Genomic DNA, 27096 nt, shown 5'->3' on the forward strand with positions numbered 1-27096 from the left:
TACCATGATAACAATCATGGATATACTGGTGTTACAAATCAAATCCATTCCATTCACACACAATGCAAGCTTCAAAAAGATAACCTGTTAATTCCTGATTTGCAGCTGAGCTGGAAATGGTACTCTTTGGCCTTGTTGGCACTGAACATCAGATCTATCTCCAGGGTCTCTTGTGGGAGCAGAGTGCCAAAGCCATCATCAGGCTGGAGCTCAATATACTGTAGTGTGAGAACAAGAACAACACAAATTTACAATTTACAGTTATAACCCTGACATTTCTAATGCAATAACCATTCAATGTACTTACATTCAGCAATTATCTCTCGACTGACCACATACGTTCTAGCAACAATTACAGAGTGCTCGAACTCTGTCATTTTGTCTTTTAACTTCCTGTTTGCATGGGAAGGGAGGATGTGTTGTGTTTTGTGGATTTACATCTGCTGCTTGTGGTGCCTACACTTCAGCAAATATCTGAAGAGTTGTACACGAGGGAGGCTAGAACGTACAACTTTAAGGACTGCCAGAGCTGGAAGAAAATGAGAGACTTTCTTCTGCAGCAGCCTGACAAACAAAGGGCTCTATTTGTATGGCAGCGCTAATTAGGTCAGCGCTATTAACAGCGCTGTTAACCCGGAAGTCAAGAGTGAAAACCGGAATATTAACAAACCCCAAAATTGGCAGGGATAAGAATAGTTGTTCTATCATTAGTGGCGGAGTACGCCGTTCCCACGTGGGATTCAGATTGCATACTTGAACATGTGGGATTCACAGCAAACAGTGTTGGCCTGAAATCCAACATAACTTTGTCTCATTGAAAACAGTCTCCCTGTTTATGATTCACTTTCTTGACACGTATGAGAGCTGCTTCACATTAAAACAGCCAACTGGTATTGTTTTTGTTGTATTTTAGCCAAAGTAGCTCCTCAACGAGTGTTTGCCGTGGTGCTAAAACTGCATTTGCTGTTGCCACGGTAACTGCATGGGAACGCCAAATCAACCAGGTCTGAAATCTTCAGGATTACAACATTAAAGGGGTTGAACGAAAAGAGCATCTCTCAACAAAATGGGAAACCTGTGAAATGAGGGGAGAAGCTGAAAAACGGTGAACAGTGAAAGTCCTGTTTATTTCAATGACTAAATACGAGTCTCCTACACATCTGACACCATCTAGTGATGCAGTACTGACAAAAACATTGTTCTCATCGACGAATAGTATCTGGGTTAGTTTCTGCTTATATGGATCCAAGCAACTGTACTTTACAAACACAGTAACACATGACAGAAGATAAAGCGTTCACAGCACCGCAAACTAACGCCCTCGAAGTTGTTGTTACTCGTGCAGTACCTCTGGAACACCCAGGAAGCCAAAGTCCTGAGGCAGCAGGGACAGGTTGGTGAGGCGAACGCTGCTCTTGACCGACCGGTGAATGGAACAGAAGCCGAAGTCCACCTCAGTCCGGTCGAACTGCAGGTCTGAGGAGGTCACAACTGCGTGGACTGTAAAATGGGCCGGCTTCACCTGAACGCACAGACACGAAGCATCAACGTCAACGAAGACAAATCAGCTTCATCATAATAATAATAATAAATAATAATAATAATAAGAAGGATCAGGATGGGTGTCACCTTTTATACTTAATTAAACATTTTTATATGCAGATTAAAGAAGAAACCATTGAGCAGAAAAAAGACTGCGACAACATGAACACAGGACTAGCATGGAAAGATGCTTCTTTTATACAGTGTATATATATATATATATATATATATATATATATAGATATATATATATACACACACACACATATATATATATATATATTTAAAAAAACATCGTACGTCTGTGGTTTTCAAAAATAGAATATATGCGCTCATCTAATGAATCAAATTCATGTTTGAGTCCCCTAATTGGGCAATGCTTTTATGCATAAAGTCACCAGTCATCATCACTGAGCAGTTGAGATGCAAGACGAGTGTGTGTGTGTGTGTGTGTGTGTGTGTGTGTGTGTGTGTGTGTGTGTGTGTGTGTGTGTGTGTGTGACTACGCACTCCAAAGTATACGTTCAAAGTGAGATTTACAAATTTAAATCTCAGCACCAACCCAAGAAACTCATTATCGGTGACATTGCCATTCTCCTGAGTTATTCTTTTTTTTATAAATGAATTAGTTTTATATAAATCATGCAATGCAAGGCTGGTGTTATTCTTTATTTTACTTATCGTCAACAAGTCCAATGAAATTACTTCGACCAACGATGTGTTCTTCCCTCAGCCAAGAAGTAACTCTTTAAACACCTAAACAAATAGGATTTCATTCAAAAAAAGGCTAAATTATTCTTTGAAACTGCAGGGTGTTGTATTGTATTGATTTTAGCAAACATTACTCATACAGTTGTGAATTTCTTGGGGACTCTGTTAATTACTACATATGTTGTGCTGGTGAGTATTTACTGCAGCATAATGGAGGTGAGATTGACTGTGTGTCTGTGCTAATGGTCATTTAGTGTTTGTAATTGTTTTTGGGCAATAAATTAAAGGCCTATGTCACAGAGGAATAAGCTCAATCGATCTCTGGATGCACAGAGAACACGTATTGGTAGAATCAATTCATTGGTTGATTTTGTTCTTTCTATGGAACATTCAAATATAGAGTATCATCAGCCTTCACACTCCTTTATAATGTGCACTAGATTAGAGAACTAAGTATACTTGTGAGCTGTGTTTTTTTCTTCCTCAAGATAACGTCGTCTTGAATCATGTCAGTGCTCAGCAGATGACCTTGTTTATTGGTCTCTGCACCATCGCTTTCCTGGCTGGTGTGACGTCTGGTGGCCAAACGACAGTGTGTGTGTGTTGGGCCAAAGACTGGGCCAGGATGCTCCTGTGGTGCATCAAAGCTGTTGCCCCCAGCCGGAGGCCCTGCGCTCCTGGCATGTTCACACACACACACACACACACACACACACACACACACACACACACACACACACACACTCTCCTTGTCCTGGTATAGAGACTGGGTATAGAGTCTGGATAACGAGGGGGAGGAAGGTGACGATTTGGCAAGTAGACGGACCAGATTTAGATTTATTTAGAAAGAGGACTGGCATCAGTGCAACACCAACGTCGAAGCAGCTGCTCTGTGGTTTTTAATGAAGGCTGCTGCTGACAAGCTGACGTGGATTCAGTTGCTGTGAGGAATTTAGTTTCCACTTTAAGGGCTCCATATTTTCAGATTTCAAAAGTTTTCAATTTGCAAATTGAACCTTGTGAAGAGGATATTGAGATTTGACGATCACATCAAGACAACATTCAATTTGTAAGATTGTATCAAGTGGAATCAGCTGATTCCAAAAAGTTCAAAAGTAACACAGAATCTAAAATCGAATTTATCAGTTTTCTAAAAATGTGTCAGCGTCAGCTTCCGCTGGTCCTTAGCAGTGCAGGCAACTAAATTGGTCCATAAAACGCACCGCGAGAGCAGCAGTTATCTTCCCCATTTACATTTTCACGCACACAGGCCTTTGTCATTTATCAAAGAACGCAGCTGCTCATCTTTTGTACTGATGATTCAACATCTCACATCATCTGTGCTGCAAATGATCCAGACCTGTAATGCTGGGAACCAGAGAAACCCAGGATGTGATAACTCTTCCCACTTTGTTGTTTGTTTACGTATTATCTATGGCAACGGCATCTCATGTACATGCTGAAAATGACCCTTGAATCCATGAATAACTTAAAGTATGTGAGTGTAGCCATGTTTTACGTGTTATATTCTGATAAGCACATGTCAAATATGAAAAATGTTATGCGGTACGTTATATGCCATAAATGAACCAGTAATTGCTTTCTTTGTTTGGTAAGCGATTGTAAGCATAACACCATGTTGAAAGGGATGGGATATACTAAAAATAATTACATCCATAAATAAATATATGATTAAAATGAATGTTTGCACATAATATGTACTCCTTGGAATAAGAAGGGAGCACATAGATTTTTGCTTTCCCTATGTGAGCGTCTTCCAGAGAGATTCTCAGTGAAACAAGTTGGGATGACCTTTATGCTTGGCGTATTAGCGCCCATGGAGTAAACTAGGCCTTGGGGGGGGGGGGGGTCATTTTAGCTTGTTGCCAGCAAAATAGGTTACAACCTTCAGCGGCTCTGCTTCTGTGAGAGACACAAAGTAGGGCACGAGCCCCGTAATGCACAATAACGAGTGTGTTTTCGAGATCACAGGGAGGTTTACTGCGAAACACACTGCAGCGTGTTACTATGATACAAACCTGGCCCGCTACTTGAACCGTCATAGGAACCTCCAGGACTCCCGTGTCGCTGTCAAACAGCTTCTTGGTGTCTTTGGATAAGGAGCTTCTGTGAGAGAGCAGAACAGGCCGGTACACACGCTATATTATGCAATACAAGTAAAAAAACATTTGATTTCTTTGCATCATGCTCACGAACAGAGAAGAGCAGAGGCAGCAATTAGGGGGTTTTACGACAAACACACGACCGCATCAGTGATTTTCACAATTGCGATTTTTCTTATTTTTCTTTCGCAATACATCAGTCAAAAGCCACGAGCCACTGTCGAGCCCTTCAAAGACAGAGTGAGATTCAGACCCTGAAGAACCATTGCTTCACTTTAACCCACTGCTGTAGGATCGGCTCGCCAGGGAAAGCAGAGGAAGAGATGCAGCGCGCGCCTCCACACTACTGTAGGTTGTTGCCATGGTGATGGGAGACGTAAGTGTGATTCAAAGAGGCCCGGTAGTCATGCATAGGCTTATGTAAAAACTCCAGGTCCTTCAATATAGCACAGGCACCGCATGTATAGGTAATTATCATGTAAACAGTGGGCAAATGTCTCAGATCCGCCCCCGCCTCCTCCCTTTCTCTCTCTCTCTCCTTCTCCCAACACCTTTCTCTTGTTCCCCTGCTATCCTGTTGCTCTTCCTTCCCCCGTTCCCCTCCTACAGGATCAAATGTCTTCTCTGTCTATCCTCCTCGACGCTCCTAATGCCGGATGAAGGCTTGAGAGCTAATGGTGTAAATGTCAGCGGTTTTTAAGGCTCTCCAAACTTCTTCCAAAGCACGCGCCGTTCTACTCAAACAACCTTCATGACTCAAAAGCTAGAAATCAAGTCAACATTAAATCTCCTCTGCTACGAGGACTAACAAAACAAAAAAAATGATAGGGGGGGGGGGGTGTATTCAAGGAAGCACTCTTGTTCTGCCTTCAAATAACGTCGCTGCTGGAGAGTCACTCTTGATTGAGCTTGGGAGGGCAGAGTGGAAAAGCATGGTGGGACGTCGCCAGGACCATATGCTCGGGATGAATTTTGCGGATGGATGGGGTTTCAGATTTGTCGGTGTCCTGGACAGATTTACTTGGGTGCTTTTCTTCTCTGGAGCCAGATTATCCACACAGCCTCGACCGAAAGCAATTCTCCTCCATCTAACTAAAATGAAAAGAGCCTCTGTCAATCTGTCTGTCTGTCCTTTGAGTCTCTCGACAACTGACAATCTGATTGACTTGAAACTTGCAGGATGTATTACTGAGGGCCCAAAGGAAGTGCACTGTTGAGTTGTTCATATGAGCGGTTCTGGAGAAAGCTGTAAGCAACACAAGAGGCCAAGCAATCGGCCAAAGGGACACTGCACTGGTCGACTTTAATGACACTTCTGAGATGTGTGGACAGAGTACAATTTGCTCTCTGTGTCTCGAATGCACACCGAGATACTTTATCTCGGTGTGCATTCCTTAAAAACCGGGAAAGTCAAAGAAAAGATACGAGACGAAAGGACGAGCGCAAGGATAAAAAAACACATTGCCTCGCTCTTCAGGGATTACACCTGAAACCGTTCATTCAAGCAATCCTATCCAAATAATCATGTCATCAGGTTAAAATGATTTGTCTGGTCTTGTGTGCCAGATTGAAACTGTCTACATGCCGACTGCCAAAAGTCTAAGCCAAAATGAGCCAGGTTAAAGGGAATGGTTTAAATGTGGTGATGTGAAACACCTTCCATTTATTTGTTCAGCGATTTCAAGAAGTCTGTTTTGAGAGCTGTTTCCTCTGATTGGATAAATCAGCTGACCAATCAGAGCTCTGTTGGCGGGATCAAGGACAGGCACGTAACCGTTCTCCATAGCTAGCTACCGAGCAGCCGTGAAAAAGTGACGGACAAGCGCGGTTGAGAACGACTCAACTGTGTCGACTGAGAAGGGCAAAATAACAGAATAACCCCGTTTCTCAAACAGAAACTGGCTGACACGAACACAGTATTGGGCTAAATGTAGGCAACGGCAATTATTAGCCTGTCGGTGTCCATTTTAATTCATATAATTCCTCTTGGCTGCACAGGATCTGACATGTGTGAACCACTGGCCTTGATGTTGTTCAGAGAGGGGGATTATGCAGTGAATAGAACACTCCTCTGGATATGGGAGAGAAACATGTGGGTTGCACGGTGACAAATAAAAGTGGAGGAAGACGGGCAGAGAGGGATGAAGCAAAGGGAAGATGGTGAAAGATGTGGGCAGGTTGCACACAATCCTTCAGAGCTCGAAGCAAGAGTGTGCTCACCCTCTCCCAAAAGCCAGAGGAGGGAAGGCAGGAAGCGAAACACCTGTGTAAAGAATGAAAGCGGTGAGTCATTTTGAATCCAAGATTTAACAGTGTGTGTGTGCGCGTGTGTGGATGAGACAGTGAGTGAAGGCAGTGCTGCTAATGAGGATTTGGAAATCCAATCACAGGCTTTGGCTAGGAGGACTTGGCAGTGCCAATTTAAATGACACACTGTCACTGCATAAAACAAAAGCAAACAGAGACGAGACATGCAGGAACCAAGCTTGCTGACGTGCAGGAAACATGGCCATGGTGTGAATTCTTCCGTGTAGGTGGAGGACAGGTGGAGGACACTTAGGGCATCTTTAAGCATAATTCTGATCTTTTTATTCGTAGCTTTTGGCCACTATTTCTATTGGTTTTGACAGCACTGTGCTCACCTAGCCCCAGCATGAGTCTCTCAGTATTATCCTTCCATTCGAGTCGCTGAGCAAAGCATTAGTTTTGGCTGAAAAATAATCCCCGATGATGTTTTAATAGCACAGAATGGACATAAACAACCAGTCTGTTCAGAAGGTTTTTACAGAATCCTCAAAGCCTGAAAGATTCCATCACCAGCACAATAAAAAGCAACTCTTCGGCCAACTCGGTGAGTCCGACGTCATCGTAATCGATAGATCTAATCGACACAATTAGATCTACCGGTAGATAAGATAAACTCCAGAGCAACTAATGAGAGCGCGGGGAACTGGGTCTGGTGTCTCGGGTTACGTAAGCGGAATCGGGGTCAGCATATAAGCAGCGGTGGCTGGTGGATGCATATAGAGGGCTGAGAGGAGTTTGAGAGTAACGGAGAGAGGCAGAATGGATGCAGAGTTAGAGGGGAAGTGGAGGAGCCCGGAGATAAGAGCGCTGTGGAGATAATTCGAGAAAGGCAAAGAGAGAGAAGCATAGTGAAGTATGGAGGTGAGAGGCCAAGCAAACGAGAAAGTATGTGTGAGAGAGTAGGAGAAGACAGCGCAGGAGAGAGGGAGAGAGAGAGAGGAAAAGTGTGATCGGGAGAGTAGGGAGGGGGTGGTAGCTGTAGCTGCCTTAGTGCTTGCGAACGCTGCACCATCTCAGCAGCAGTGCGAGTCATGCTGTGCTCTAATCCTCGCATTAAAACCTCTGCTGATCCACTAAAGCAGATTACTGACATTTCCCCACTTTCCCCCCTGCTGAACGATGACCGCTGCGTGCCCCCAACTTTTGTCATGTGTGAATAAAAATATCCTCCTGTTGTCATTGTTATTATTATTATTATTGATTTACATCAATATCCTCTCAGCCATCAATACGCAAAGCTGCTGAACTGTGAAGGGAGGAAATAACAGGAGGGTGGGCAGAAGAATACTGGTGCCCACGCTGGGTTTTTACATACTGCGTCCTCTCATATCTGCCCTGGGGGTCCCCCGTCCGCTCTCCTGGCATTCACACTGCGGTTCAACTCCTGCCTCTCCGTCTAACTATAGAGCCTGTGTTGTTGTGGAAAGAATTACCGTGTCCTTCAAAGTCATTAGAAACCATTACCATCGCGCTCAGAGTGCAGGTATGTGGAAGCGACACTTATATACCCGCTGGCCGGTGACTGGCTATAGATCGTTGCCATTTGGACATCTGTAGGACTCCACAGCTCACCTCTATTAAAAAGCGTAAGCTATCAGTTGTAGTAAACTGGTGAAAGATATATCCAGCCGATAATATCCTTTTGATCAGAAATTGGATAGTTAGTTTAAAGGGTTTTCCTTTAAGGGTTCCTTGTAAGACTTTTCATCCAAAGAGCCCGTTTTGGAAGAGAGAGTTCTTCAAGGATTGTTGAAAGCGTGGGTGTTCCAGCCCACACACACACCCCCAAAAAGTGTGATTTCGAACCATGATTGTTGTGGGACTAGCTGCACCACATCAGTCCCAGCCCTTTAGGAGCCTCATGAGGAACCCTGGGGGGGTTCTAGATGAAACCCTTTGAATACTAAAGGGCTCTCGGGAGAGCTCCTGGGAGAGTTCCTGGGTGGGTTCTTATTGGTACCCTGAGGAGGTGGAACTTCCAAAGAGGGTTGTGGGCAAAACCATTTCACCATAGAAGTTTTTTCTGTAGAACTTCTCATTGGGGGTTCTGGGTGGAACCTTTTCCAGAAGGATCTTGGTATAACCCTTTAGGTTTGGTTCTCCCATGGGAACAAGCCAAAGAACCCTTTATGGTTCTAGTTAACACCTATATTTCAAAGAATGTGGTATAATGGTGTATTGTGTACTACTACATCTCTATTTACCTCCATCAGCACTTTAACCAGACTGTTCTGTGAATCTAGAGCAGTTTTTGCTCAAGAGGAAAAATGTATGTTTCTCCTCTGCTGAAGAAGAGGAGGCTGGGAAGTCACAAAACCACAAGCCTAGCTCAAAACATATGACAAGTCTCTGAAACAGTTTGCACTTTCACAGAAGGTTGATCGAATCTTTGACATGGTTATGGTCCGAAATAAGATTCGGAACGCTCCAGTGATTCCATTACCATTGCATCCTCTGTGTGTCCCTTCTTACCTCGGCAGGAACTTGAGTTGGGCGTTGAAGCTTGATTGGGCCTGGACGAAGCCCGTCTTTGGAAGGATCTCCATGTGTTTCCTCATTTCCGGGCACACCTCAAAGGTCAGCTTCAGGGCTGTGCTGGCTCTGTCATGCAAAAGATATGTTTGTATTAGCTTATTACTAAACACACCCAGTACATTCCCTTTAAAAATGCGCCTAATCCAGGGCGATCCACCCCGTTAAATAATTCAGAAGCAGTATATCACTGAGACAATAATAATGCACAGGAAATGATGGCGACACTAGCAGTCTATCAGGTGGCGCTAAAGACACGAGGACAATCTCAAACGGTAAACGCGGTACAGACAATACTTTTGTTTGAGTGACACAGAAATTGCCTCGTATGGAGTGATGTACCCCAAGTCCAAAATCAATCCGGTGACCCAATTTTCCAGGAGCTTCAACAGATGGTCGCGCCTGTGGCCACGAGCCTCAGTTACAGCCGAAGCTTGTGATATAAATGGCTCTTCACCTTGGGAATTCTCCAACACGTCCAACCACAGCCCACACTCAGAACACCTTCGTAAAACGAAGACAGTACAAACACACTGGGGAAAAAAAGAAGAGCCCCTCTGTTTGCTGGAGGTGATATGCGCATACAGCGATAACATTTTGCCATGCCTGCTTTCATCCTCAGAAGATACAAAGGTGAGCGATGAGCGAGCTGCGGCCAAATAGATTGAGGGAACCCTTTCGATTCCCCTCCCAAATGGAATGACCCACTTTGAACAGCGAGGTCAACCAGATGGTTGTTTCCCCGAGGCAAGGACTCTCAGGGACACTCGGGATATTAAGCCGCTATCTTTATTCCGGCCAAATGATAACCTTCAAATCGCTCTCGGAGGAGTATTCATGGCTACATAATCATTTATGGCAATTAGGCATTTTAATTAACAGGGGCATTTAACTGATCCTTTTTTTTTTTTTGCCTGCAACCAGTTTATTACTGAAGCAATGTTTAATGGTTTAAAGGTCACTTCACAGCAATTCACATAATTTGCTTCCTCACGGTAATAATCATGACTATGTAACCATCACATTTTACTAATATTTGTGTTTCATTTGGTCGTAGACATGTTAAAAGAGACACCGGTTTCAGGAAAACAATTTCTCAAAGTGTTAGATGATTAAAGAAATGGATCTCAAAGAAGATTTTCTTACAGTTTATATGTTGCATTTTTAAGCCCTTAACACCCTTTTGTCTACTTTTGAACGAGGGTTGTTTTTCATAGTTTGGGATCGGCCCTTTGGCTCCAATTAAGGGACATTTTAGTGCCATTTTAATGCAAGGCCTCTTTCCTATTACAACATGACAATGCCCTCAATTCACAAAGCCTTGAGCTTGACGTAATTCCCTTCCTGGGTTCGTTTGAGGCAGTTCACAGTGACAGACTTTGGAGAATTTGCTGCATTTCATCCCCCTTTTTCTCTATGACACTGCCTCTGTAATATTCCTAAATAACCCTTTGTCAGAGCAACATTGACAATGACACTCATAATCATCATTGAGGTTTCTTGGCAATTGTGTCAGCACATGTTCCAGAGAAATTGCTCATGTTGAGTCTACACGCTGAGTGCCCACGGCTGCAGCAGCGCCTCTTCCCTTTTCCTAGACGGGCCAGGTGACTGTGCCTGCTTACTCCACATATTGTATTGCAAAGCCTCATGGGACACCAAGCCTTCTAACCGTCCCCCACAATGCAGCACTGTCTGCTTTATACGATATATATCTATATATATCTATATATATCATATATATATATATATATATATATATATATATATATATATATATATATATATCTCTATCTATATATATATCTATATATATATATATATCTCTATCTATATATATATATATATATATATATATATATATATATATATATATATATATATATATATATAGATATATATATAAAAATAACCAGCTGGAAGACCAAGGTTATTAATTCGCAACTATGGTTCCATTATCCCCAAAATAAAAAAGAAGAAACGGCCCCGAACAACGACGACAATAAACTCACATTCCCTCTTGCCAAAACAACACAGGACACAGGTTGGACGGCACATTGTGCACGGTAGGCATTTTAGAAATACAGTAAACAGAGAGAAACCAAGGACAGAAGGCGTTGTGAAGGAACAAAAGCTGGTTGAATGTGTTTTTGTGGCCAGAATTTTAGGCAGGAATGCTCAACTCCCCAGCAGGAGCCAGTGGAGGAGGGTTTAAAAAGTCCAGGCTCCCTGTTTGAAATGAACAAAAAAAAAAAAGAAGAAAAACCCTGCCAACCGTCTGCGGAATATTCCAATCATTGGCTCACAAGCTTCAAAAAAACCCAAACACTGCGCATTTTAAAGTCTCTTAAAAAAATCTTTCAATTAGTAGCAGTAATATGCAAATCACTGGCTCACAGACAAGAGAGACATTCAATTATGCTTTGTGCTGATCTCTTGAAAAATCTGTGGGACTTGTGGGATATCTACTCATCTACTCAAAGGGAAAAGTGACAAATTGCGTGATGAAAGCAGCGACTCCCTTATTGCCCCCCCCCCCCCCCCCCCAAAAAAAAGAAGCCTGCCAAGCTATTTTGTGTTCAAATTACTGTCTTGGAGGCAGAGTGACATGTTGCATGGACATTTTTTATTTATTTTTTTACTTTAAAAGCTGCCGTTAACACTGACGCTGTCATCGTCATCTTGTCACATGTGCTGGTGTGCCAGTGCACCAGATGGCAGTTGTCACAAATCCCTCACCCCCACACGTGTACTCCCTCCCCCAACATGGGACACAATGACTGGCTATGTGGTGGCCCGGCACGCCTGCAAATGTTACAGAGTGTGTGCATCATAATGTATCACATCCATAATCACCATGGGATTTACCGTTTGTCCTGCGTTATTGTATGGACCAAAGAGGATTGTGGGGATGTGGGCTTACTGCTTTGGCCCCTTGTATCATCTGGGTGTTTATGAACATTCATCAGCCAACGCATCTCTATTTTATTATGTCCGCACATTTGTTGAATATCTCAATGCTTGGCTCCGAGCGCAGTTAGGATACTTTGATGTTGGGCCAGCTGAAAAGTAAGCTGGCCCTGTCACTTTTAAGGGATTTCCCATGAGCCGGTTTTCTGTGAAAATGTCTGTTTTGGCTGAGACAGAGTACGTGAGGGAGTTTTAGTATTGCATTCAGATAAGCCAGCGTGCTACATCAGCAGTCCGTGCCACTATCCAAACTCTATTCCAAGGATGTTTCCAAGCAAATAAAATGGAATTATGACAAGCACCGCACACTTCTGCAGTAATCTCATTGGGCTGAGGGGTTCAAGGAGGCCTCTTAAATATTAACAGCCTAATGTGTAGCTCATTATAATAACCTATCAATTTGTTGTCAATATGCCTGATGGAGGTCTGTGACTGAAACACTGCGTTTTCAGTAAACTTGTGAAAAGCGCTGACACTGCAAAGTTCACTATCCTCTTCTACTTTCTACCAGGTGTTGTGCATTAGACAATACCCACAATGACTGTTTAATACGCACTCTGTGGTAATGACATACTGACTTGGCCTATTCTGACATGCTTTTAGTTTGCCCACCTTTTGTTATTCACGTCTTTATCTGTGAAAATTGGGCTGTAGAGTTTTCAATGTTACAACATTACATAACACCAATTCATGGTAAAGCATTTACTCTTAAAGATGGTGTGTTGCATTGGAGGATATCTGTTAGCAGAAATGGAATATAATATTCATAATTATGTTTTCATCAGCGTATGATCACCTGAAACTTTAAATTTTTGTGTTTTCGTTAGCTTAAAATGAGCCGTTCTCTACATGGGGAGTGGGTTCTCTTCACTGAGTCCGCCATCTGACCAGAGTCTAAGGGACGGAACAACATAAATATGTGATTTTTAAGAATTGATTCCTTTGCTTTTAAACTACCTCAGTATTGTTGCGGTCATATATCCAGAAAGTTGTGGATAGAAGATGTTTACAGACATTGACAATATCTTATAATAGAGTAAATACATCTTGAAAAGTTCATATCGTTTTTTACTTTTCTCACGAGATGTATTGGTTCAAGACGTTTAAGCAGAAACTAGTCTGCAGTTATTTTTGGCCTCTCGGTCACTTCTAATGAGCTTGGATTTGTGACCGCTTTCCCCCTTTGCCAATACCATCCATTTGTTTGGCATGTGCAGTCACACATTACACAAGGCTACATTACAGTTTATATTTGTGATGCTTCCACAAATAATACAGCAGCTATTAGAACTCTTTAAAATGCCTCATGTTGCTCTGACAAACCATTGGTAATGATTGTCATAATGACATTGTTCACTGGCATAGAAATAAAAACAAATTCATAGTTGGGTGGTGGTGGTAGGTATCGTATGGAAACTTTGCTTTTGTATTTGTTTCCCCCAATGGTTTACAATACATGGCTATGCCCCAACTGTCTGTCTACAAAGACTAAATTGTACCTGGAGGCTGACTACAATAGAGAGGACTGAATCTGTGTCGGTCTCATTTAAGTAAATTGCCTGTAAAACATAAAACTAGTCCTGGAAAAATGAACAATTGGTGGATACTGTGCTGTTTCCTTTGGGAAACGATCGTACGCGTGTGTGCGTGTGTGTGTGCGTTGTGGTTGTGGACCATCTGCTCCAATTGTACATGAAAAAACAGCCCATCCCAAACTGACAGTGACTCTTTCTTGTGTCCTTGCGGTAAACGTTCGTGCAGGACAGGTGAACATGAACTCATCTTTAGCATGACTACAACTCATAAACACTGATTACAAAGATACAACTTTCTTTTATGGGCACCTTGCAGCGAATACGATTTCCTAATAACTTCCACGAAAGTAACTGATTCATAACTCATATGAACAGTTGAACATAAAAATGTTTAAACATTATGCAACCACTATAGAACTCCCTGGTTCACTCTTACAAATTCGAATAAATGAGGTGGCACTCCCCAAGTGCACCTATTCCACTTTGTTATAAATCAGTACCAAATTAGTACGCTTGTCCAAGATCCTAAAATAAAAAAGGGGATTTTGATTAATTTAAAGGAAATGATTAGGAAAGAAGGGACCTGTAAAATAAAGGGGTTACCCCCAGGTCTCATAATCTGTGACTAGTCCTTTAATATTACCGATGCCAATGCGTTTTTAATTGCAACGTGCACCTTGAGAACTAATGGAATTGAAATAAGGCTTTGTACAGTTTCTTGGCACACTATGTTCGTCCTTGATCCAATGTCTCCAACAGTACCACACGGTTACTTAAAGTGACACTAATATGGTATTAAATGACGTCTCGCGTCTCTTAATTTGATGCGTTGCCTGTTCAAACAAGGTCGTTAAACAAGACATTTGTGCGAGTGGCTCACTCTACTCTGAAGTGTAAACCAATTGGACATCGACAAGGGGTAGAACACGAGTTTAGTTCAATTATAGGGGCAGAGGGACTATTTCTCTATTGAGTTACACGTATTGTTGGTGTTTAGTACGTCATAGAAAATGAGCTAACGAGGTATGCAGATAATTGTTTTTTGCTTGTGTTTTTTGCATCCTAATTTACTTAAGATTTAAAGAATAAAAAACTTGTGTTTTATTTGACAAAGGTGTTCTTACTGTGCTGTAAGGATTTCTTGCTTCATCAAGAAATAGAAGAACACAAACAGTAGTGCAACATGTTAGGTTTGTAAGTGCTGCTTCTACAGGCTTAATTAAGTGACACAATCAGTGAATTGTTGAGGGGATTCTCTAAGACGCCTCGCGCATTACATTCTGGGTTTTGTTTTCGAGCCGACCACGAAACATGAATACACTTCTAAGAACCACAGTGCAGCTGTGCAGCTACATATATGACAAATCCGTCAGCCATCTCAGGTTCTGGGACCAACCTGCTTTGGACCATGATACTGTCTTGATAGAGGCGGTCGAACATGCAGATCTTCAGGTCAATGCACGGCTGAACAACACATACAGGGACACTGACTGCGACACCCCTCGCCTGGATGGGTATCTGTTTGTTTGTAATCACAAATGGTTTGCATGAAATGATGCCAATATGAAATTTATTGCGCTGTAAACTTTTAAAACCACTACCCTGATATGATATTGTGTCTTACTGGTTTGCAGGTTAAGTCGGAGAATTTGACGTGGAAGTCCAGTTTGGCCTCTCCTGGAATGGTTGGAGTGAAAACAACTTGTAGTTTGAGGTTTTCAAAGGGTCCAATCTCCCCTTCTCTAACCTGAGGGAGGGCACATCAAACAGGACCAGGAAACATTGGATTTTGTAAATAATAATTGGTGCATTCTAAAAGAATTTCTACAAAACAAAGTAAAATAACCAGTATATCTACAGGACATTCCCAATAAACACAAAGTCAGACCAGGACACACTTTAGTTTAACCGTTTTTCTCCACGACACAAAACCATTTCTACCCATGTAGGGGAAGTGGAAATCTCTCAGAAGTGCAACTTTAAATGGCATGCAATCAAACTACACCGAAAAGCAGTGTGGATTGTCTGCTCAGCTGCAAAAGCACCAAGGTGGTGGGAGCCTTTAAAGAGAGGAGGGAGCCATTTGTGCAGCCACTCCCTCAACACTGTGGGACCGTGATAGCTTGATGGATAATCTGGCATTTAAAACACAAGCCTTCAACTGCACGATTTGAAAGTATCAATCAAATTGACAACAACCGAGCGGAAGGCACCCAGGGAGACATGCAGCACACAAACAGCCAGAACAGGCGCAGAGGGAGAGGCGTTGCACCATTAACCCCCCACCAGAGACACGTAATGAACCCTGAACAACTCCAGAACTTCACATGGGCCACAAGGCACACACAGCATCGATGCTGAAAACGAGACAGAGAGGCAAAAAAATCATCTACAGTAATAGTCTGTCTCTTCAGAAACAGACCGAGCGTCTCTCTGCTAGTCCAGGTTGATAATGATATTGTTGTGTTAGATCTGTTAAAAGACATTCATTTAACCAATATCTCCAAATAGGATCATTGGCATACCAACAGCTAGCAGCATCCCCTATGTTGGGCTGGATTGGTTTGTCCCATATTGGACCTTCCTTGTTCCGTACTCACTGCTACTCTACTCTGATCAGCAGACGGCACTCTTACAGATCCTAGATCTGGTACAACAGCAGTAGCAGATCATGTGTTAATCACGTCATAAGTGAGAGATCATTCAGTCGTATATACAGTATTTACATATGTATTCCTGCAAAATGATAATGGCGATTTGGCATGTGCCAATATGGAAAAAAACTGACAAAAGAAAAGACTGTGCAGCTACAACAAATAATAGGAATCATAAAAAACGTGGGTTAAACCCGTCAGCAGTGAAAAGCCTTCAGTACTTTATGTGAACGAGAATTCTTCATTAGCCATCAAGGTGAGCATGACCTAATGTGCTTCCACAGAAATGTACAAAGAGGCCACACTAGCTGAAAAAGCAAGAACTATCGGTGCGTTCCTTGTGACATCTACAAAGGAAAACGAAGCCTCCTATATACCATATGATTAAACACAGACTCAGCTACAACAGCAATGAGTGTCTTGTTAAGCTCAACAGTGCTTTGTTGGGTGGATGGTCGTTTTCCAAAGCATAGGGAACACCAAGTTCATCATCATGTCCAGGATTTCGTCCTCAGCGTGCCAGGCTGAAATGCATTTTTAGAGAAGATTTCTCTCAAATGGTCAGACTCGAGAAAAATGAACTTTAAATATATGTGAATCCTGACTTGTCATCGAGGGACTTCTCTCTGGCCGTGAAAAAAAGGACAAAGGACTGCTTGAGTCACCGTGGCTCGCTCCCCTTTGTCCCTTATTTGGCAGTGAGAAAGTTGGCAATCCTCGTCTACAGCCATGCTGACAGCTCTGTGAGACTGTACTTGCCAAAGTACCGTTAGCTGAATGCTAACGTCAGCATGCTAACATGCTCACAATGAGAATGCTAACACGCTAATATTTGGCAGGTATTAAATTGACCACGATCACCTGCTTACTTTAGCATGTTAGCACGAAACACAAAGTACAGCTGAGGCTGTCATTAGTTTTGCAGGGATTTGGTCATTAACTAAATTCTTGGACAATAATAATGTTAGTAGATGAAAGGTCAGGGGGATCACCAAATTCAATTGTGTTGCTGTAACTGAGTATTTTACAATAGGACCAAATACTTACATTTCCTAGACTTATGTCACCGGAGTCTGAGTGGCTCTGGTCCATCTGGACATGCACATCGGTGGACACACAAGTCTCAGGGATAACTTCTGGACCTGTAGCTGAAGCCTCTGCCACACACACACACACACACATGGCAAAACCTGATCTTAGGTCATTTCTACTGTTGTGTGGTTGAGTGGTCGAATTAAATAATTGTTTGATAAGCCAAAATTTGGCCTCATGGTGGCACAAACGGAAATCTCATCATCAAAATCCTGACAGTTTGACCGAGAAAATATGAATGGGCACATCAAATCAATCTGCAATCTGGCCAGTAGTTCAGGAGATATCGGTGACATAAATAGCAAATAAGGTTAAAAAAAATAAAATAACATCAACTCCTGTCAGCAGCCTAAACATTCGGCCTAAATCAGACAGCCTCTCCCAACACTGGTGAATAGAAGAAACAGACAGTCTTTTCCAAACCAGCAGAGCAGAGGCAAAAGACTGAACAAGCTTATCAACGCATCAGTGGGGAAAAGTGCTGAGTGCAGCGATGAAGACTTCTGATCTGAGAGACCACTAAAGAGAAGATGCATCTCTTTGATGAGAGGAATCAGCTGTGAGAGCAAGGTGAACCCTTCGCTTTCTGTGTGCGCTTTCCTTTCGTTCTTACCAGGACCAAATGGGACAGGAATAGAAAGATGAGAGAAATCCTCAACAATGAGGAGATTTTGTCAGTCCTCACTTCCTGTATTTCAGAGGATGTTTTAGGAAACACTGTCCTCTACAAACGATGTTCATTCACAGCTGCATTGGTTAATATGTGTAGCGGGTAATGAAATGCTGCTCAGATTATATTTTCATCAGCATGGCAGCAAAAAGTATATGCTGACTTTTCATTTATATATACATTATTTCCCCCTACAACACCGCTTCTTGTAACTAAAGCATGATTATGGCTCTGTTTAGTCAACTCAAAACACTTTGCTAAGACTAGGGAAAGATTGTGGGTGTTGGTTGATATTGAAAAGGTCACTACATCCTACTGCATTATGAAACAAGACTAGGACTCTACAGCCATGCTAGCTGCTCTGTGAGGCTCTACCTGAGCTAAATGCTCACAAAAACGTTTGAAAAACATTCTCCTCTATCAAAGCACTGCGAGAGAACATAATGCAGAAGAAAACTGCCACACAGTTTCATTTAAAGATATTTTGCTGGGGGCAAGGTTCTTTTAGGATGGGGACTTGGGTTCAGGAAAAAGTAAAGAAATGGTACCAAAATTAGGCAGTAGCGTCGTTAAAATTGGCATTATGTGTACATACGTATCACAGCTTTACCTGGGTGCTCCTGACTCTTTTGCTTCGGCTGGAGTTCTCCGGTGCCCATGGAAACAGGGCTGCTCTGGTCGTCAGACGTTGTGTTTTGACTGCTTTTCTCCTGTCAGCCAACAACAACACACACATCGGATTCTTATATGATACTTTATTCAAATGTATTTTGACCTGGTAATGTCAATTGACGACACATTCATCGTGTGCGCTGTAAAATGCTCTCATTCGAAACTCATTTGTAGCTGTAAATTTGCTCCATCAGGCAACCAAAGGAACGGCAACTCTTTGAGGTCCGGATCTACAGTCTGACCTGGCGGCAGGCGTCGGCAGAGACCTGGGAAGCCGTCTGGGCCTGGCTGGTTTCTGGACTGAGACACGTGGAGGTGTCCAGGCTGAAGAGGGTGGGTAGTGCACCCTTGTTGGTCAAGGTGATAGTCCATGAAATAGTCTGGCCCACCACGTGCGAACCGAAGTCAATGAACTGTCTGTCAACCTCCAGCTAGAGAGAGGATACATTGACATACAGCAAAAAGCAGCAGCAAAGAAGAGCTACTCGGCTGTTCAACACACATCAATTCAATAATTATTGCTCCTATTCTTCATATGTCATTATGACTACAGTAATCTACAGCTACAGCTATATGGGCCAACAAACTTCATGTTCATACGCTCCCAAACTATAGCATGTTTACATTACAATGGTAATCATTTGAAACACTAATTCTCTCTAGGTTGACTACAGCACACTACTCACATCACATTTCTTTATGGTGCATCTGACGGGCACAGAGAAGCGACCCACTGCTGATGCAAACTGGAGCTCACCTTCCACGTCCTCGTTGATCTGAGAGGGATTGAACAATGTGACAATGTGTTGCTTTATAAAAAAGAGTGAAACGACATCGGGCAGAGAATGAGTTTTGACTTGGCTGATGAGAATATGTAGAAAGATGTATGAAAAAAATCGATGGTTCCTGCATTTCTGTTGATTCTTGCAGTTTTTCACAAGGACACATATATATACTAATTTGTAATTTGTGATTTTGGGCTATACAAAAATAAATTGCTAATAAATTCTAAATTAGAATAAATGCTTTACTCCAATTGGAGACAAAGATGTATGCACTGTATATGTCTAAAAGGAGGGGTGATGTCACTAACCAGAGGTTGAAAAACAGCCTGCATGTCACAGGACATCCCAGTGGATAAAGAAGCAGGAGGCTCAAAGCTGAAACACAAATCACAATGAGTTATGAGTAACAAAATCAGCATTATTATAATGTAAAAGCAGTGTGTATTTTTGTCTTTGCACGGCCTCACTCGTGGGTAGATTAATGACATAAAATAAAGGCTCGGTGGAAACACGTTGGTTGTAAAGCACCACAGAATGCGCATGCCTTTGCATTAGGAGATACGCTGCATTCAACAAGGGAATCAGCAGCTTCAGATGAAATGCTGAAGTGTGATGAATCTCCTGAGACCGGAGAGAAGATAAGCAGAAGTAAGAAGCAAAGGTCAAGAGTCAACATGTTGCTCAGTTTGCACGGCGCAGAAAAGAAAGAAAAAGCTATGGTTCCATGTGGATTTATTTCATTATCATCTCGGAATGTAAACCAGAGCAGAAAGCAAAAGTTTATTTCCAGACAAGAAGAGAAACACGAGGACTGGGAGCTATTTCAAAGAAAATATGTGTATCTCACAGCACATGTTTACACCGACCCTGATGCTGCCCCGAGGAGCTTCACAACTCGCTCGCCCTTCAAAAAAGACACAAGAAGAGAGCCGATCCATATGAATGTAGCAGGCAGGCAGGGAAGCAGGGAGGATGGTCAAAAATTCAATAGATAAACAAAAAAGTGGGAAACATGCAACTATGAGCATAATTAGGAAGCGGCTACAGTCACAGAACATCATGTACACCAAACGAGCATGTTATAAGGTCTTGGTAATGGTATCATCTTGTTACAAAGTTGGACAGATTTTAATCTGATGGCAAACATGCGTTAGCTCGTTTGTAGATTATGAGATATCTTTTGTGCCAAAGTTGACATTTTGGCCTTCAGATGGAAGAAGACGAAAGCCGACCGTCGGAAATGGGAAGGGTTCATACTATTTACCTCCGCTAAGGAGTGAGGTGTGTGGTGGGAGGGTGTAGCATGGGAGGGTGTAGCATGGGCCAAGCAAGAACCCCTTTACATTTTGGAGCGGATTTACATGCGCTCTTCGAGTGCCCTTCTGGTTTTTCTTTCTTATGTTAACTCGTCAAACTCTGTGAAAGAGCATCATTTCTATGTTTTTGCTTCTGTTGAAGCTAGTGGGTTGAAATTCGCTTTACATCCCCCCCTAGCAATTAATAAATCAAATGCCCTGACAAAAAGAAAAGTGCGGTATCTGTTACAGGACTTCAATAATCTCTACATGCGCGCACTCCGCCCAACACCACAGTCTTCCACAAGCAGCTAGTTTGGCAGCTGTGAGTACCAACAATAGCCATGTTGTTGTTTACGTTGATTATGATACGTTTACGTTCATAGTGATAATCTTGGGGGAGTGGCTTCGGAGGGAGGCCTTTGGAGCTAGTGCTGCCAGCTACTTTCACCGGAAAAGAGTTGGTAGCACTGGGCTGTTTTTTTTTCTCGGTTCGACACATTTTAAAATCTAGCTTACTCTTCCTGGTTCCTCCAATATTACATTCACAAGCTTTAATTCACAATCATGGATATACTGATAGATAATACATTTGCTGAACCTGATAGGTGCATTTGCTGTAATAAATAACAATATTTGTAACCTTGAAAATGGTGACATAATTAGCAATCTGTGCATACTATCATAAACACCAGTGTGCAATGGACCATTACGTTTGGCTTGATTTAACTGTTTGAAGTTGCTGGTGCAGCTGTCAGGATGGCTGGCTGAAGCTGGTATCCAGCTCACCACTGTGACCTGGACGTGTATGAAGGCATTCCAGCTGGTTGGGTAAGTCCGGTGGTAATTATGAACTTTCATCAGAATTCCCTTTTTCATTTGGTTAATTCCCTTCCTTATCGGTTCAACTCTTCTTTCCTAGCTTCAAGACAGGTGGTATGAAAAGAGTGTGAAGAGAAAAAAAAAAGAAAATAGAACAGTTCACTTGGGATTAAATGCTGAGTGAGGCAGAGTTTGAAAACGCCTGCTAGAGCCCTATTTAGAGTGCTGCAAACGAGGCCATACTGTACAGTATATCTATCGCAGCAGACTGAAGTGATGAAGCTGAGACCGCGGCTGTACAGTGGTACTGACTATGCCGTGCTCTATTTTAAGTTCAGGCCCATTGGCTTCTCGTACAGTAAATCAATAAGCCCTCAGTTTGTTATTCAGCTCAACAGAGCTTAAACACCTTCACACTCTGAAAGCTCTTTACAGCGAAGCATCAAAACCCCGACGACGTGTGAGAACATTACTCGAATAATCTTGCTGTCGTACTTATTTCACAGAAGTGAGATCTTGCTCTCGTTACATCTAGTGGCAACAACATTATGCACATTTCTGCACCGTAGTTTTAGCAATTATATGAAATCAATTAAGTATTGACAACGACAAGTTTTTTAAAGAGCAGCTTTTTAGGTCAATTCATCCAATCAGAGATTTCTTTTTTTCTTTCTGGTGGATCATTGAGTTACCATTATTTCAGATTAAAAAGAATATTGAGCTCCACTGCAGTTTTGACATATTCTCCTGTTGAATTATTTCTTTGTGGATTCTTAGTCAGACGACTGGAGAAGATGAATAAAACAACAAGCACAGTTAAGTGCAGCAGGCTTTTCTGATGTCAGTCATTGGAATTTCCTTTGACAGATTACAAGCACTTGAGAATGAATGAAAAGGCCCTTACAAACTTCTTTTTTTTAGCTGACATGTTTCAACGGGGCACAGATATAGCATACTGTGGCTGTCAGGTTTGTATCTATTTGACAGTCACAAAGTCTTTTAGACGAATCAAAAGGCTGACAGGCCACTTTGAAGATGGTTCTAGAAGGCTGGAACTTTACTCGAGGCAAAGTTAAGTGGGGGTTTGCTCTGATCTCAGTTGGAGTTTGCATGCAAGGCATTCAGACTTCCAAATCGGAGATCAACTAGTTTTGCATAGCTAGCTAAAGAAAGCTCTACTGCCACTCAATTCTAGAGATTTGTTTCCTTTTGTGAGATTGAAACAGTTATTTTGATAGAAATTCTGTCATTGCTCACTGTGTTTACAAATCTCTGTCTGCGAGCTCACAATTCTTATTTCACAATAGATATCCCTCCGGGGTTAAAAGAGAAAGTTAACTAGCCTACAATGTCGGCCAATATTGAGACGACAGGCTGTATATATGTTAATTAAATTTGTTAATTAAGGGGGTCATATCGAATTCAAAACTTTTATTCAGCAGCCCAAGCGTGCAAGAAAGGCCATTAACTGAACAACTCAGTTCCATTCCAACTATTGTTATCCTGTTTCTTTATTGTTGGAATGCTGTTACGCAATGTTAAATCCTCTTAAACTTCTTCAACTTTCAAATCCTTCAACTTCCTCATACTTTCAGCTAGACACCATTTCAACTTTACAATGTTGAGAAAACCCTTAACTATTGCCATATGATTCAGCTTTTTGATATCTTTTAAACTTTTTTGTTTAAGCAATTTAACTTTTATGATTTTGTCGGTTATGGGGAGTTTTGATGATTTGTTTGAGGTGTTTCCTTGTTTTATCTCCATGAAATGGCTTCAGGCACACAGGTGTTAGCGATTGAGCCAATTAGTGATGTTGATAAACACACAGACTCATGCGCACACACTCCTCTCCCTCTGTGTGTCTCTCTCTCATACAGTCATTCAGGTCTTAGGGATCTTTAGAGGTCTTTCCCCCCCACACACGCCATTTTTAAATAAAAGCCCCACAGAATGAATCCTAACGGAAATGCTTGTGATGAGCCTGTCATGATTCTGTCTCCTCTCTCACAGACACACATGCGCGCGCCACCTCTCTCTCTCTCTCTCTCTCTCTCTCTCTCTCTCTCTCTCTCTCTCTCTCTCTCTCTCTCTCTCTCTCTCTCTCTCTCTCTCTCTCTCTCTCTCTCTCTCTCTCTCTCTCTCTCTCTCTCTCTCTCTCTCTCTCTCTCTCTCTCTCTCTCTCTCTCTCTCTCTGAGACTTTTAGAGGAAGTTTATGTGTGTCAAACTTTATGATTATGTCTCCTCTCCTCTATTATTACTACCACTACTGCTATTACTACCACAACTACTATTACTTATATGACAACTGCTACTACTACTGCTATTCATGCTGCTAAAAGTAGTAATACTACTACAGCTATTAGTACGACTGCTACTAGTACTACTACTTCTTCTACTGCCATTACTATTACTACTACTTCTACTACTGTTATATTAAATACTACGACCAATACTACAGCTATTACTATGACTACTGATACTACGTCTTCTACTACTTCTTCTAATTACTAATACTTCTACTACTAATAATACTTCTACTACAACTACAAATATCACTACTGCTACTACTAGTACTTATTCTAATGCTACTAATAATACTTCTACTACAACTTCTACGACTACAAATATCACCACTGATGAAATGTTTTAAGCCACAGAAACAGCTCTTTCAGGACTCTTTCAGCTCTTTTTTTTTAAATTGGATATCTATTTTCAGCAATGTTTTTGCAATTCATTTCAAATTTCAGCATTCCAACGCATTTTCAGCAGGAAATGCATTTTCTAGTTATTATAACTACTTTCATGAACACTGCCCATTCTGGCACAAATGCACAATGCGTGCACGCTGGGCGAGGGGGTGTGGGGGGATGGGAAGCCATTTATAGAAACTCTGGGGGCGTACAGGGAACCATGGGATGGTGTGAAAAAGCCCAGTGTGTTCCTAGTTCACATTTCTCTCTCTCTCTCCTGATGTGTGAATGGTTTTTGGCTGCGTGAGCCACGAGGGGTTTGCAGTGGTCATGACTGATCTCAATATTGTAGGTAAACGCAACAGACAATGAACAGTAGAAGGAGGGTAACAGTGGCAGAAAGGTGAATTTGTGTGAGCATAATTCAGCTTTTTAATTACTCTTCCTGACTACAATATAAACCAAACTATATGATTCCTCCACTATTATGTCTGTTATCCTGTTGCAGATATGGTGGTGGTTACAGTTAAATATGTACGGTTTACAGTAGTATTCTGTAAACATGATACAACATTTATTGTTGTATCATGTATTTATAGTGTGAGTCAATATAGGACCAATGGAATAATGGGTTAACTTTACCCACTGCCCATTGGTGGAAAACCTTACCATACAAGGGGTTGTTTCAATTCAGTAACAGTAATACAAGAATACCACACTGGGTACTGGATTTAAGTAGTACCAGTACTGCAGTGGTCTTATTTTGAACCCAGGGATTTTTGTGGCGAGAGTTTTTATTCAAGAAAATAAATGCTTTGTTTTTTTTTATTGTTCTTCAGCTGAATGAGTCATCCATTGGTCACGACTCCTTCTAATATTGTGTGAATAATCAGTCAGATGTATGTAAACACAACATAATTGAATATAAAGATAGACTGTATGATGGACCCAATGTGTTGGCAGAAGTCAGGTGAACCAGTGACAGCAAATCGGACCCAGAAGTTCTACATACTGTCATGGTGCTGGATCATCCGAATTTAGATGCGAGTCACTCAGCGGCTCATAAAATTAGTTGGTTAGCATTTACTCCAACAGACTTTTAGGATTAGACTACCACTCAGGTGGAAATACAGAAACTAAAAAAAAGTTACTTTCTATTCAAATGAACAATGTGCTGTCTCGAACAGCACTCAAGTCGTGGGTGAGGAATAAACACTGCACCATCTTCGACTGTACATGGTTTGTATTGATGCATGCCTTAAAGGAAGAAAACATGTTTTGGCTTCGTTATTTGTCTTTGTTATTATTTCACACCCGCCTAACAACAACGGAAGAAATAGGGAGTTGATGTGTTCAGACAAGTGGTCCAGCACGAAGGCTCAAGAGCGGCATCGGTAGTTTCCAGCTGACCCTGCTGTAGCCTGGGAGACGCTTCACTCAGTCAGGCAGAAAGAACAGAGACGAAGAAACCACATCAAGTCACGGGGGAGCTGATGGGAAAGTGATACACAGTGAGTGACCTGGAGAACAGTGCATCTCTGTTTGGCCTGTGGGCCGGTGGCAGCCTGAGAGAGAGAGAGAGGAGATAGCAGAGACGTAGACTGACTCACTGCACTGAGTCGCATAAGAGGAGCTGCGATCGTGGCGATACAAGCTGGCGTCAATATGTGGGAGGACAGGCTCTGCTTTCACGCCCACTCCATCGTCTTTTAAAATGACAAGAAGCGTCCTGCGCGGTGATACATCGACAGATGTTTCCATGTGATAATTAAAGCGACCAAACATATAGTGGCTTCACAGTGAGCTTTAACATTCGTTGTTGCACACACCTCCATTTCTAGTGTTGTTGCAATACACTGAACAACTGTGCTTAATTGTGTTTATTCGGGTGTCTATTTTATCTCTGTAAGATCAGTATTTCAATATTTTCCTCAGATGGGATTCATTTTAGGTTCTGGTGGGCTGCTTGGTGCAATGGTGTGTGTGTTGTTTTGCCCCACAGTGATACACAGAGCCAACCTGGAGTTGCTGGCTTCTTTCAAAGTCTAGTCTGTTAATTCCGATGTAGAAGCAACTTCCTGATGGCATTTGGAGCGATGAATAGCTCTGTAAGGATGGTACATTGACACTTTAAAAAGGGACAGTTCAATCATTTTGGCCCCTCTCTGTGGTATTTACCCAGAGAATAAAGATCAATTTAATCCCTGTGCGTCCAGTAGAGAGTTAGATCCAAGTCACGTGATCGCAAAGTCTGGAGGCAGGGGGGAACTTCATACCTCCATCCAGACTTTCATGGAATTTGGATGGAGAAGTTTAGGTTTAGGTAGCAATAGAAGAATTGAAAGTCCCTTTTATATTATAGCCTATTAAAGGGGGACATCAATTCAATGCATCAGAGTCTGTTTACAGGTCTTGGAGAGTACTACTGTTGCCAGATTCCAGGGTTACAAAGAGTGTTCCAGACCTCTGTACCGCGGCCACTACTGTAATGTGTTGACAATGTAAAATCTTACTTGACAGAGAGGAAATCCTTCAGTTGGGCGGAGACCCCAAGGAGCTTGCAGTGGTTGGTCACGTAGCTGATGTTAGTCAGGATGACTTTCTTCTTATACATTGTGCCAACTTCAAAGTCCTAACAAAGAACATTCACTAATGTCAGTATGTCATCATCAAAAGATCAAAAATCAGCTGT

At 42.1% G+C, this 27096-nt stretch overlaps 1 protein-coding gene across 1 annotated transcript in view; it reads right to left on the reverse strand.

Moving 5' to 3' along the window:
• Nucleotides 1–27096, reverse strand: part of cfap74 (cilia and flagella associated protein 74) — a gene marked incomplete at its 5' end in the record, with an annotated part of 45588 nt that overhangs the window by 11141 nt on the left and 7351 nt on the right. Inside the window, 12 exons of the mRNA XM_079273070.1 lie at nucleotides 85–218; nucleotides 1349–1522; nucleotides 4293–4380; nucleotides 9156–9284; nucleotides 15117–15238; nucleotides 15345–15467; nucleotides 17422–17531; nucleotides 18747–18846; nucleotides 19051–19239; nucleotides 19495–19584; nucleotides 19902–19968; nucleotides 26918–27036. Of these exons, the coding sequence (XP_079129196.1) occupies nucleotides 85–218; nucleotides 1349–1522; nucleotides 4293–4380; nucleotides 9156–9284; nucleotides 15117–15238; nucleotides 15345–15467; nucleotides 17422–17531; nucleotides 18747–18846; nucleotides 19051–19239; nucleotides 19495–19584; nucleotides 19902–19968; nucleotides 26918–27036 (1445 nt within the window). The remainder of the gene's footprint in view (nucleotides 1–84; nucleotides 219–1348; nucleotides 1523–4292; nucleotides 4381–9155; nucleotides 9285–15116; nucleotides 15239–15344; nucleotides 15468–17421; nucleotides 17532–18746; nucleotides 18847–19050; nucleotides 19240–19494; nucleotides 19585–19901; nucleotides 19969–26917; nucleotides 27037–27096) is intronic.

This window comes from Melanostigma gelatinosum, assembly GCF_949748355.1.
Source record: "Melanostigma gelatinosum genome assembly, chromosome: 8".
Taxonomy (NCBI): domain Eukaryota; kingdom Metazoa; phylum Chordata; class Actinopteri; order Perciformes; family Zoarcidae; genus Melanostigma; species Melanostigma gelatinosum.